The sequence below is a fragment of the Cyanistes caeruleus genome, unplaced genomic scaffold (genome assembly GCF_971803275.1).
Source record: "Cyanistes caeruleus unplaced genomic scaffold, bCyaCae1.hap1.1 HAP1_SCAFFOLD_76, whole genome shotgun sequence".
Classification (NCBI taxonomy): domain Eukaryota; kingdom Metazoa; phylum Chordata; class Aves; order Passeriformes; family Paridae; genus Cyanistes; species Cyanistes caeruleus.
In genome coordinates, this window is record NW_028255888.1 from 2,487,468 (window position 1) to 2,501,796 (window position 14,329).

The 14,329-nt window shown below is 53.6% G+C and overlaps 1 protein-coding gene across 1 annotated transcript in view; it reads left to right on the forward strand.

Moving 5' to 3' along the window:
* LOC147646935 (uncharacterized) overlaps positions 1-14,329 on the forward strand; it is a 592,289-nt gene that overhangs the window by 548,554 nt on the left and 29,406 nt on the right. The window contains 1 exon segment of the mRNA XM_086872733.1: positions 10,617-10,963. Coding sequence (XP_086728859.1) covers positions 10,617-10,963 — 347 coding nt within the window.

The window sequence follows — 14,329 nt, forward strand, 5'->3', positions numbered from 1 at the left end:
TAATTGCTGTTAATTCAATAGATCTAGTTGTCTGATTTTAATTTCATTTACAACAGCAGCAAGAAGAAAAGGGGCTTACTGAGAGCAAGCAAACTTAATCCTCTGCCAGGACACAAATTTAGAGGGCAAAAAATTAAAAAACCCCACAGCATCAGCCCAGCTTCCCAGTGAGAAGGGTTGGAACTCTCTGCCCTCAACACTTCCCCAGCAGGTTTACAAAGGTAACTGGGATCTAAGCTGTGCCCTCTGAACCAACAGAGCCAGCCTCCCTTCAGGCTGAAAAACCACAGCCCCAGTTATAGCCCTGGGTGCCTCCTGTGCCCCAGAAAATGGCCCGGCTCACCCGGCCCAGCCTGGCCCGAGCAGCCCGGACTGGCCTCAAGGGATGGGCTCCACCTGCCCGCTGTGCCCACAGGCCGGGCCCAAGGGCTCACAAGAGGCTTCCTCCCAGCTCTGCAAAACCTCGGCCAAGACTGTCCCCTATGCTGTGCTGAGAAGAGTAAAAAACCCTCTCAGTTTAACCCCACTGCACTCCTCATGGGGAATCCCTGCACACCTTAGGAGAGAGCCCAAATTTTCCCTGTGTGCCTCATGAGGTGCAGGCCCAGGTGATGCCACTGAAGGAAATGTGCCCTCACAGCCCAGGGACGCTCAGCATGGGTTCCCCCAGCGCCTCGGGGCCCCACCGCTGGTCACGGCAGCCCCTGCCTGGCTCCTGCCTGCCCACACCGTGGGCACCCCCGGCTGCTCCTGGACATGGAGCTCAGCCAAGGCTGGTGCCGTGTGGGCTTTGCTGGTGGTACCAGCCAGACACTGGGGTGACAGCTCCTTCTCTTTATTTGAAAAAAAACCAGGGGCCAACCCCTGCTCTGGTGGACAGGGGCTGCCCAATTTCAGTCCTGGCCAGGGAACAGGGCCAGGGGGCTCAGGGGCAGAGGGTCTCGCTTGGGAGGTGTGCGTCTTGGGATGCCCTCAAGACGGGGATGCAGCCGCAGCACAGCAGATGGGGAGAGATGTGAAGAGCGAGGATAACAGGTCAGCTTCTCAGAGACTAAAATCTTTGGCTGCTCTTCTGAAGCTGCAGAGGTGCTCCTGTGGAGAGAGGAGGTGGCTGAGGCCCCCAGCTACCGCTGGCACTCAGGGACCCTCCTGCACAGCAGGGCCCAGAGCGGCCAAGGCTCCCCAGCAGGGCTGGAGCTGCTAGCACAGCTTGGCCCAGCTGGACAGCTGCCCCTCAAGGCCCCTGCGAGCAGGGGATGGCTCTGGGCAGGGTCCCTGACCAGGAGCGGGCCCCAGAGCACCTCTGCCTTTCAAGGGCAATCTCGTCCCCGCTCTTTCTCCTGCCCACCTTGCTTTGCCTCTGCCTGCTGCTTCTGGGGCTGCTCTTGGCCAGGCAGCCTCAGTGGGAGCCAGCACTGGCTGCAGCCCCAGCGGGCTCCCCAGGACAAGGCCCAGCAATTAAGAGGCCAATGAAAGGCCTGGGCAGCAACATAACTCTCAGCAGAGTTATTTGGGCAACCAAGGCCTATCCACAAGTGCACAGCAGCCTCACTGGGAATGTTTCCTGACTATGAGCAGCCTTTCAAGAAGCTGTTTGAGGCTGAGATTGCAAAACACTCACCGTTTTCCCTTCCGGCAATACCAGATTCCGGCACAGCACATCATCAGGAAAACTGCTCCACCAGCCACAATGGCCATTAACTTAATCAAACCATCTGTTCCCTGGTAGAAAACCCTTCTCATGCTCTCCCAGATCTTCTGAGCATGTGCTGTGGTGCAAGCTGCATCTGTGGGAGCAATGGGCAGCGTGAGCCTGTGCTGTGCTCCATTGCTGAGCTGGCAGCACACTGGATACAGCCAGGACGTTCTCTGTTTCCCCCAGAGCTGGGGCCTGCAGGCACCTTGTCACCCCTTGGCACAAGACTGCTCAACCCCCTGAGTTCGAATGACCCGATTTCTCTGTGCTGTGCTGGTCTTCTCCAGGCAATTCTTGTCAAAGACATGGATGAGGATCAGGAAAATGCCCACGGTTTTGGAAATGCTCCAGGGCCACCCCTCTTCCAAACAGACCCTAAACCTGAACTAGCCCGAGACCGGAAATTTTCAGGGGATCTCAAGGTGTGCGTGGCCCATGGTGCAGTTTGGACTCCCTGTCAGCTGATGCCAAATGCCTTCCTGCAGAGGCTGGGGAGAAGCTGCAGCCAGGCCAGGCTGGGAAACAGCCCTGCAGGCCATGAAAGCAGCAGTGGGGCAGTGAGGCTACCATGCATTCCTTCCTGCTGTACCGGGCACGGCGTGTCCAGATGTGCAGAGAAAGCCCCTGGCTGCTGAGTGTCAGGAGAAGGCTGAGGGACATGGACCCACCATGGCATCCCTCCAGATCATTCAGGATTATGTCCAGGTATTTGAGTTCCCCCATTGCTACATTACTATCTCCCATAGGTTTGTTCTTCTTTCTCAGGGGACCATAATATAAAATATTTCCATTTCCCAGGAATGGATCCCACAGAACCAGTGGTCAGCCTGTGGGATCAGCAGGGACGCACCACACACCCCAGCGATGGGAGCTGGGCTTGCTTGCAGAATTTAGCTCAGGAGCTGGGAAAGTCCTTGCTGCAGACAAATCTGTAACTCAACAGCCACAGAAGCTTCTCTCATCTCTGCTGCACAGGCAGCACTGAGCCACAGGAGCAGTGAGAGGATCGTGCAGGATGAGGGCACACATGTGCACAGCTCTGTCCTGGCACCTGCAGCAATGCCACCCTGGCCGAGCCTTGGGCTCTGAGCTGGAGGCTCTCCCAGGGGGAAAGGCCTTGACCTACCCTCATAATCTTCCTCATCATCAGGCTCAGTAACTGATATGGATTGGGAATCCGGATCATCTTCATCATCAGGTTCATCTGCAAAGAAAGTCAGGACAGAACAACTCCCGTGACACTGCTGAAGATTCTTCTTCAGGCTGGAGTGGCAGTGAGTGCACCCGGGTGACTGCTGCCCTCCAAGGCACTTCCTCATCTCTGCCTTCAACTCAGTAGCAAGGGCAGGGGGACCACGTGCCTGCAGTGGGCCCACAGTGGGATGGAAGGAGCCCCTTGAACGGCAGTCAGGGGAGAAAGGACTCCCTGGAGCTGCCAGCAGCTCTGAACTGAGCCTCAAGCAGGGCCAGGGCTTGGCAGCTGGAGCAGGAGCATCTCAGGTTCCCTGGGGCCAGAAAGGAGCCACACAAGGCAGAGCCCCAGGGCACAGCCCTGAGCCCAGCCCTTCCCTCTCTGCTCTTCTCTGTGGCTGTACAGAGCACACGGAAGGAGACACTGGCATTACACACAGGAAGAGGATTGAGCTAAATGCTCCTTCCTCCCACTGACAGCAATGCTGTGGGATCACTCAGGGCTCCAGAAGGGAGCAGGGCAAGGTTTCCAGAATCCGTCAACCTTCAGACTCTTGAGGGAAATGGCAAATGAGTGAGCTTTTGCCACCTTGACACGGATTGTTCTGTGCGGAAAGGGACATTGAGAATTTGCCTCCAGCATCTGGCAAGGTCTTCAAACCGCCATTTACCAGCACTTCCAAATGCTCCATGTCACGATCCCAATCTAGAAGGGAGCACAGATCAGAACCATTCCATGGTGTGCTGGGACCCCCTTCTGCCTTAGGGAACTGGGCACTGCAAGGAGGTCACGTAAGGCCGTGGGAGCCAGATGTCAATGGACATGGCCAAAGCTGCAGAGGGGCCTGAGGAAAGCTCTGGACTGGCTCTGGACATTCTCAACACCTTTTCCATGCTCTGTGCAAAATCCCTGAAAGGCAGGCACTGCCAAGGAGCAGAGATTTACATCTCAAGCCTCAGCAGGGCTCAGGCCCAGAGGCACAGCAATTACCTCCTGGGGCTGTGCCTGGCATGGCCTCCCTTCCTGCAGCAGAGGCTGCCCATGAGCCACTGCTTCCTCCGGGAAATGGCACCTTCAGCACAGCCTTTGGGTTCATCTCTGGAGGAAGGAAGAGCCACAGCTCGATCAGATAGAACCATTCCCCATTGAGGAGGTGGCATGTTCAAGTGGCAATATTTGTTAAAGTCATGGTTAAGGATCAGGAGAAAGGCCAGGTTATTGGGGCTGGCCAGGGCCCTCCCTCCTCCAAACAGTCCCTACACCTGATCTAGCCCAAGACCGGGAAATTGCAAGGGATCTCTGGCTGTGCATGGCCTGTGCTGCAGTTTGGGCTCCCTGTCAGCTGATGCCAAATGCCTTCCTGCAGAGGCTGGGGAGAAGCTGCAGCCAGGCCAGGCTGGGAAACAGCCCTGTAGGCCATGAAAGCAGCAGTGGGACAGTGAGGCTGACATGGATGCCTTCCTGCTGTGCCAGATATAGCATGTCCAGATGTGCAGAGAAAGCCCCCAGCTGCTGAGTCACAGGAGAAGGCTGAGGGACATGGACTCACTATGGCGTCTCTCCAGTTCATTCAACATCTTATCCATGTGTTTGGATGTCTCCAGCGACTTACTATCCTCTGTAGGTTTGTTCCTCCCTCTCGGAGAACCTTAACAGAAAATATTTCCATTTCAGATGAATGGATCCCACAGAACCAGGGCTCAGCCTGTGGGATCAGCAAGGACACACCACTCACCCCCGTGATGGGAGCTGGGCTTGCGTGCAGCAACCAGAAAAGGAGCTTGAAATGTCCTTGCTGCAGACACACCTGTAACTCAACAGCCACAGAAGCTTCTGTCACCTGGTTCGTGACAGGTTGTCAATGATTATTTCTTGTTGGGACAGTGAGAACTTACCTGCATGGGGCTCCAGAGGCAGAAAATCTTCATGAAGCCAAGCTGCTGGAGAAGCCTTCCTACCACCCTCATCTAGAAGGGAGCACAGATCAGAACCATTCCATGGTGTGCTGGGACCCCCTTCTGCCTTAGGAAACTGGGCACTGCAATGGGGTTGGGAAAGGCCGAGGGAGCCAGATGTCAGCGGACATGGCCAAAGCTGCAGAGGGGCCTGGAGAGCTCTGGGCTGGCTCTGGAGACTCTCCATCTTCTTTGCAGGCCCTGTGCAACATCCCTGGTGGGGCAGCGGGACCAGCCCAGGGGCTCTGGGGACTCTCTCCCACCCATAGAGGAAACCCATCCTCAAGCCCTGGGGAAAACCATCCCCAATGCTTCCCAGGGAGAAGGAAGTGCTGTCCCAGGAAAGGGGAGCCAGGCCCTGGGCTCACCTGCTCGCCGTGCTCGCCACGGAGCAGCCTGGGCAGCCCTGTCAGGCAGGGCCACTGCCAGGAGGAGCAGGAGGAAGAGGTGCAGAGCAAAGGCCATGGTGCCTTGCCCACTGCCAGTCCTGCAGCTCTTGCTGCCACCACTGTCCTGACACCGCTGTCCCAATGTCTCACCGCTGCTGCCACAACAGTCATGGTCAAGGACTGACTGCTTGGTCCTTGTGGTGCTGTGCAACCACGGGGCTCTGGGACCTCTGTGACCTCAGAGCCTGCTGTCACCCCAGAGACTGCTGTGACCTCATGGCCTTGGCTGTACCCCCCGAGTGTACTCCCATCTGTACTCCAAACTGTATGGGACTGATTGTAAATCTTTGACTTCATCAAAGGGTCATTGCTAAACAAAACCTTGGTTTTGTCTGCTGACATTGCTGGTCATGTTCTGTCCCATGAGATGCTCTTGATGGTTCCCTCTTTTCCTGGGCATGGCACTGGAGGAGGTCCAGGCCCAGGTGATGCCACTGAAGGAAATGTGCCCTCAGACCAGGGACGCTCAACACAGACTCCCCAAGCCCCTCGGGGCCCCGCTGCTGGTCACAGCAGCCCCTGCCTGGCTCCTGTCTGCCCACACCGTGGTCAGCCCTGCCTGCTCCTGGACATGGAGCTCAGCCAGGGCTGGTGCTGTGTGGGCTTTGCTGGTGGTACCAGCCAGACACTGGGGTGACAGCTCCATCTCTTTATTGGAACAGAAGAGCTGTGTCAGGCCCTGCCCTGGCAGGAGGGACCCACCTTCAGTCCAGGCCACAGAGCAGGGCGGATCCCTTCAGGGACACAGGGCCTTGCTTTGGGTGGTGGCAGCATCTGCACAGCAGCAAGCTGGTAATGCAGCTGTGACAGGGACATCACGTATGGGCATGGAGATGTGAAATGTGTGGTGCAGGTGTCCCTGAGGGAGGTGTTTGGCCTTTCCTGTGAAGCTGCAGAGGGGAACCTGTTGAGAGAGGAGATGGCTGAGGCCCCAGCTGCAGCTGGCACACAGGGACCCTCTTGCACACTGGGAGATTCTCACTGTGCTCAAAGTTTCCCTCTGAAGACTAAGAGGTGAATGTGGATGGGCTTAGCAACTGGTCTGCAGCCAAACAATTGAGTTAGCAAAAGAAGAAATTGAGAAAATACAAGTTTATCCATAGCATGGAAGAAGGCAAGGCCGTTAGCATGGAAACCAATAAAAAGGTGCATAAGGGGTATTTACAGTTGTAATAAATGGAATTGGTTCGTGCTAACTAAATTGGAACTGTTCTTAAAGTTATTATTAGAAACAATCAAGAATCAGTGTTACAAAGCAGATGTACCCCTTTGCAGATGTTACATGTCAAAATTAAGGTACAGGATGGAGTTTAGAAGATAAATGGTGTCTCAAGACCAAAATGGCCTTGAGATGGACCAAAATTAGAAGAAATTTAGGCATTGGGCGTAAGGATTAGTAAATATAAGGCAAATTAGTCAACTAACATAACACAAGGCTTAGTACGCACATGCAAACCTGTAAGGTTATCCAAAGGACAATGAGGAAGAAGAGAAGCCTTCACCAAAAGACCACCAAAAGAAGACTGAAGACCTCCTAACAATAAGTGAGGCATGTGCCGTGAAGAAAAGTGACGTATAATCAGAAAAATCAGAAATAGGAGGAAACTTACAGGAAACATTAATGAATATGTATAAGCATACAGTATATGAGTTTAGCTTGAAGTGCTTTGTTTTGAAGGTGAGGCAGGGTGGGAAGCCTCCATACCCTGGTGGGTTTTGCTTATGCTTTAATCATACTTAATTACTAGTAGATTATATATATAAATTTTAATTTTTTATTAAACTGTATTATTTTACTAAACTATATTCTTTTATACCACACTATTATTCAGTTTAGTAAATTGTATTCATTTTTAATTAAACTGCCATTAAGCCAAGGGACCTAGTTGTCAAAATTCTAATTTCATTTATAACAATATTTTAACAAAGAAGGTTGGTACAACAACATTGGTATTTAAAAAACATGACACAATATGAGCTATATTAACAAAGAAGGCACCTTATGGTGACAACATCCTACTCTTCAAACTGTAAAACATCTTTGTGTACTGATCAGGAGGTCATGATTTACTCTTTACAATCCTGATGCTGAATGTCTCCGTAGGCAGTCTGGTCACAGAGAAGAATGAATCCCTTGCAGGCTGCCCCTGTTTGGACAACCTGCTCCTCACCCCGAGCCTCAGCATGTCTGACATGGCCCACCTGGGACTGACATCCCAAAACATTGATAACATTTCTCTTTAGAATTTTTCTTTATCATTAAAATCTAATTAATTAAAAAAAAAATAAAATTTTATTTTTTATAATAATATTGTTCTGTATTTTTAGAACCTAATTTTTATATTTATATAAAAGAATTGATACAATTTTAGGAACAAAAACCATTATCGGTCTTTGGTTCAAAGTACCACAATTCCCTTCATTAATTAATTGACCACTATTTCTCCCTCTGTATGCTAATTTGTCCTACTTTTAGTGCTTTGATCATATTTTTTAATCATTTTCTCAGACAGGGTAAAAGGGACCACTTTGGGGTCCATGGAAACTTTTCTGGGGAACATTTGGGGCAGTTTTGTGTCTGGGGAGGGAATTTAGAGAGAACTTGGTGGTCTGGAGGACACTTGGGGGAGCCAGGTGGGCACTTAGGGATTCTGTGGGACAATTCGGGGTCTGGGGGAGCACTTGAGCGTCCAGGGGGGCGCTTGGAAGTCAGGGAGGGGAATCTGGGGATACTTCGGGGCCCGGGCGAGTACCTGGGGGGTTGTAACAGGGAATCTATGGGGCGCGGGGGATGATGGGAGTTGTAGGCGCCGGTATAATACGGTTTGATGGGGCCGCGGAGCATCACGGGAGTTATATGCGCATCTCCAGTGGATTCCGGGGGGTCGCGGGGCATGACGGGAGATGGAGTCATGGCAGAAATAGCGCTCTATGGGCGCCGCGGAGCATGACGGGAGCTGTAGTCCCGGAAGTGGCTTGAAAGGCGCGTTTGGCGGTGTGGGGAAGCACTTGGAGAGCACTTCTGCGTTCGAGCTGTGGCTGCAGGTCCTCGGGCGAATGTATACGGCTCGTGAGCACTTGGGGAGAACCTGGGGAGCTGTAACCGGGCTCTTTCCGGCGCGGGGCACGGCAGGAGGTTTGGGCGTGGAACCGTGTTCTGGGATGATGGGAGATGAATTCCCAGCCGTGTCTGGAAGGGGCATCTGTGGGGTCGGGAGCATTCAGGGATCCGGAGACGCTTTGGGGGGGTCCTGAACGGGCGCTGAGGGGGCACTCGGGGATCCTGGAGGGTTTGGGGCACACCTATGGGACATATGGGGGGCGATACTGGGGTTCTGGGGAGTGCAGGGCATGTTCCCAGTTCCTTCCAGCATGATCCCATTTGCTCTCAACTCTCCCAGTCAGCCTCAGCACGATCCCATTCACTCCCAGTATATCAAATTTGCCCCCAACCTGGTCTCAATTGCCCCCTGCAGCCTCCTACTCACTGCCAGTATCATCCCAGTATGATCCCAGTATGATCTGTCTCCCTCAGTGTGATCGCAGTCTCTCCTGGCATGGTCCCAGCTGCTCCCAGTATCATCCCAGTATGATGTCAGTACACAGCCAGTGCAATCTCAGCCACTGCCAGGACGATCCCAGTACAAACCAGTCCCTGCCAGTGCTGCCACTCCTGGGATCCCCCAGCCCTCTCTGTGTTCCCCCCTCCCGCATCTTCCCAGAGGAGCCCCAAGGGTTGGCAGTCCCCAGCCAGGGTCCCCAGCCAGCCCCAGTTTTGGGGGATCTGCAGCCCCCAATTTTCCCAGTTTCCCTCTCCTTTTCCCCGGGCCAGGTTCCCCCCGTCCCCAGCGCGTGGGAGCAGCGGAGAGCCCCACGCTGCCCATCCCGACCTGTCCCAGCTCCATCCCCGCTCCTGCCGTGGGCTGTGAGGGGTCTGGGAATGGGTCACTGAGGTTGTCACTGCTCCTGGGGGAGGACGGGGAGGGATGGAAGAGGAGGGACAAAGGAAGATCATAGAAAGAAGAAGGAACCACAAATTCACGGGACCCTCAATAGCCTGGAGAGGAGCAGGGGGGAATCCTTGGACCCCCTGCACTCCAAAGCAGAGAATCAGGGGACAAGGGACCATGGGAATCCAAAAAGCCCCATCATCCCTAAATGAGGAGATGGAAACAGGGGGAACTTTTTGGATTCCTGGCACTCCCAGTAGCCTGAAAAGGGCAGGGACTGAGCAGACAGGGGAACCTGAGTGCAAGCGTAACCCCCAGCAGCTGAGACAGGGAGGAACCCCTGAACACCAAAGGGGAGAGACCAGAGATGGGGAACTCCTAGGAGGCAATTTCAGGGCTGAATTTTGGTGTCTGGGAGGTTTTTATGGGCCCCAGATGACCGGTGACTTCTAAAGATGGTCTTGGACCAAGAGACATTCAAAGTCAATGTACTCTTCCCCTGTTTTACCCATACCAGGATTTCCCAATCCTAAACCTTGTCCGGATGGAGAAGGAGGCTGTGAGGAAGAAGAAGATGCCCCAGGACACCCAGGCAGGTGAGGAGGAAGTCAGTGCCCCTTTCCCTCTCTCTCCTGCTCCATCTCCCAGCCCAGCATGGCCCCCAGCTGCAGGACAACCCCGCTGCTGACACCATCCTGCCGGGTATGCACTGGGGGGATCTCCTTCCCCTTCCCTCTGGCACAGAGGCAAATCCCATCCTCTCCTTGAACTTCCTCCCCCAGTCAAGGAGCTGAGGATGGAGACCAGGGAAGAAAAATCCCCATGGCAGAACCTCATGGAAGAGGCCATTTTGAGCAGCTCCACAGTGCAGGAATCCAATGGGGAGGAAAAGCCCCGGAGATCCCACAGGAGGAGGGGCTCCAAACCCATCCCAGGGTGCTCTGAGGAGGAAAGACCCACCCTGTGCCGGAAAGGTGACCAGAGATCAAGCCAGGGCTCTGAGCTGGTGGTCCATGAGCAGCTTCAGGATGGGGAGAAGCGCTACAAGTGCTTGGAGTGTGGGAAGAGCTTCAGCCACAGCAACAGCCTGATCTGCCATCAGATGATTCACACTGGGGAATGGCCCTACAAGTGTGGGAAATGTGGGAAGGGCTTCAGCTGCAACTCCCAACTCGTCATCCATCAGCACATCCACACTGGGGAGAGGTCCTACGAGTGTCCCGAGTGTGGAAAGAGTTTTCGGAGGAGCTCAGATCTCCTCGTGCACCAGCGGATTCACACAGAGGAGAGGCCCTTCCGCTGCCCTGACTGTGGGGAGGGCTTCAAGTACAACTCCAACCTCATCAACCACCGGCGCATCCACACTGGGGAGAGGCCCTTTGAGTGTGGGGAATGTGGGAAGAGCTTCCGCCAGAGCTCCAGCCTCATTACCCACAAACGCATCCACACTGGGGAACGGCCCTATGAGTGTGGGGAATGTGGGATGACCTTCAGGTGTAGGTCCCAACTGATCATCCACCAGATGATCCACACTGGGGAGAGGCCCTACGAGTGTCCCGAGTGTGGGAAGAGGTTTCAGACCAGCTCCAGTCTCCTCCAGCACCAGCAGATTCACACGGATGAGAGGCCCTTCCGCTGCCCTGAGTGCGGGAAGGGCTTCAAGATGAGCTCCCACCTCTTCAGGCACCGGCGCATCCACACTGGGGAGAGGCCCTATGAGTGTCCCCAGTGTGGGAAGAGCTTCTCCAGGAGCTCTCACTTGACCAAACACCAACAGAGGCACCAGTAAGGGAAGCCCTGCGAGTGCCCCAAGTGCAGGAAGAGCTTCATGTGCTGCTCCAGCTCCATCCCCCATCAGAGGCCCCACGCTGGGCAGAGCCCTGATGACCCACGTTTCCCGTGACCTGCATTGGGAAGACAGTGAGCTGGTGGTGATTTTTTTTGGCTCTAATATTCTTTTGATTCATCTTCATCCCTTTAAAATTTACAAAATTGGAGTAACAACCAACAGATTCATCAAAGGCATCTAAAATCTCACTTTTTACTAGTGCTTCAAGGGAATCTGGGATTGAGGGAGGTACATGGGAGGGTTTTGGGGGTTATTTGGTGTATTTGTCTCCATCTTTTAGCACTCAAGGAGATGAGAGGGTTTGATCTGTCACCTCAAAACCACTCAATGCCACCGAAAAGTACTTATTCTCACCCACAATTACTGGATTCCACAGGTCCTCAAGGTGTAATGCCTTAAGCTTTAGCTTTCATATTTTTCATATTCTGCGCTGCCTAGGTTTGTAGTTTTGAACTTCATATTAAGTGTTGGTGAGCTCTCTTCACAGAGGAGGTCGACAAAACAATTCATTTTCTAGCTTGATACTAAGGGCACTTGTTACAAGTTTCAGGCCCAAAAGCATAAACAAGGGTGGACTGAAGAGAGAAAACAAGAAGGACAGGGCTTCGTCATCTGAAGCTGTAATTGAACCCAAGTATGGTGATGGACCTCAACTTCTAAAAATGTGAGACCTTGTGATCAGTTGTCCATTTTTGTGACCATTTTTGGTCCATCTTTGGTGTACTTTTGGCCAGGCTCTTGTACTGCCCAAAGCATATCCTTTAAGGCCTTTAATAAACTTTATTCTTAACTCTGTCTAGCCTCTGTTCTAGGTCAGCCTTCTGAAGGCATCAGGTGGAATGGAGTTGGAAGGGGATTGGGCCAAGTGGGATGCAAATCAGGAGGGGTGAGATGGGCATTGGGTGGGGCAGGATGGATGTTGATGGAGTTTGGGAGGTGTGAAATGGGGGAAATAGGGCTTGGGAAGGGGGTCTTGATGTCCAGCAGGGATGGGATGGGTTGGGATTGGGACTGGAGAGGTGGGGTGGGGTCTGCAATGAGACAGTCAAAGTTTGGGGATAATGAACAAAGGGGGAGCCCATTACTGAGTATGTTTTTGGATATTCTACGTTCCTGCAGAGATTTTGCAGTATCTTATGTTTCTGAGGTGGTTTTTGGGCACTCCCCAAGTCTTAGGGGGTTCCTGAGAGCAGCTCCATGGAGCCCCACTGCCAGGAGTGGTTGCCGTGGGCATGAGCTCAGAGCTGTAGCCAGAGTGCATTGCCTCAGTGCTTGATAGCAGAGGAATGATGAATGGCCCCAAACATCTCCAGTGTGCGTTTGGTGTCAAGATGAAAAATGAGGGATGGGACCACTATGCTTTGAGATGATTTATTGCTCAAGTAGTTCGATAAGATATCAGTCTCAAGGCATGAGATTAATAGAGGAGCAACAAGTCAGCCATAGCTTGTGGAAGTCAGAGTTTCTTCTCTGCACAGAAATATATAACATTTTGGTCCAATAGGCCAATGGAAAACTGTTCAGACTATTCACTGAGTCCTCATAGCGGTGTAGTGAACGTTGTTTATTTCTATCTTTAGCACACTTTTGTAGGGTCTGACAGGGTTTGCGGGGCTTAACAAGCTACTATTGGTTAACACGTATTGTTTACATTCTTTTGCATGTACACCATGCCATTGTTTTTCTTTATTCTCGCTGTGCCAGGAGAATTTCAACGACAGTGCCTTTAATATTGTCACCTGAATTAAAAGCTGGGTTGTGCAGACAGGCTTTTACTAAAATATCATGCTTTTACTCTATTAAAGTATTTCCCTACATAGGGAATATACATACAGTAAATACAGGATATGTTATAATACACAGAGACCTAAGATCTTTCTTTGGTTGCCCAGGGTGTGCAGGGCATACGGGAAGAGATGGAAAAGGGTGCTTGTGCTCAGCAACCTGTCTGGGCATGCCGTGGTGCAGGGAAAATGGCCAGAAGCCCCTTGGCCTTTGGTGGTTCTGCTGAAGGCACAAGCCCTGTCCCATCCAGGAAGCGCCATCTGTGTCCTGCTGCCCGTGTGGTGCTGGCTGGGTTGCTGAGGGCTCCCAGGTGCCTCTTGATCCAGCTCCTCTGGAGCTCCTGTGGGGCTGCAGCGCTGCTGCTGGGCCAGGCTGGGGGAGACGCTGAGGGAACAGGGCACTGGGAGGCTGTAAATGGATGAGGGGCTGTGGAGGCCCAGACAGGACAAATACGTGGGAAGGCGTGAGGGGGATGTGTGGAGGCTGGAGGCTCCAAGGGGACAGGAGGCCCCTGAGGGGCCGGGGTGGTGGGAAGACCTGAGGAATTGGGTGTCAGAGGCCATAAGCAGCCCCCGGGCAGCCGCCTTGTTCCTGACACCCGACTGCTCCGGTGCTTCCACAAAATGTCTTCCAGGCCTGCAGCAGAAGCCCTCGAGGCTGGGACACCAGCCCTCCAGGAGGGTGGGGAAAGCCCAAGGTGCCCAGGCTGGGCTGGCTGGGGACATGGAGGGCAGGGGGGTGCTGCCAGGCCACGGCCACTGGGTGCCTCCAGGAAGGGGCAGTGGGCAGAGGCAGGGCTGGCCACCAGCCCAGGCCCTCACGGCTGCCCAGGCCACGGTGCTGTGACCGAGGCCCCCCTGACGCAGAGCTCGGGACCCACAGAGCTGCTGCCACCATGGGGAGGGTGGCGATGTCTCCTCGAGCAGGGCTGCAGAGTCGCTGCTGCTGAAGAGGCTCTGGAGCCCACAGAAACAGCAGCAGAGTGGGCACAGGAACAGCAGCACCCCGAACGTCAGCACCTGCACAGTGAGGTGTCCGCAGCAGCCGGGTGCCAAACGGGGAGGCTGTGGGCACAGCTGCCTTTGGCTTGGCAAAAGCCTTCAGCAGAATTGGCCACAATGGCTTTCTCTTCACTTGCAGCCTCACAGCAACACTTGGCAGCTTCAGCTGCAGCCTGTGCCCGTGACTGACTTGGATGGCCGTGCTTGAGGGTGGGCTCCCCTTCCACACTCAGGTGTCCCAAGGCAGCGGCATTGGTGCCATCGTGAGAGAGAGACACTGATGGGGTTCGAGCCTTGTGCTACACCTGTCCTCCCTCTCTTCTGTGAAGGCATCTTAATGACAGATGCATCAGCTCTGAAACTAAACCCTGGACTTGCTTAGAACAAAGGAAGAAGCAGCATGTGCTGAAAAAAAGCAGGGACTTACACAGCTCAGTTTTGCTCTCCACTTG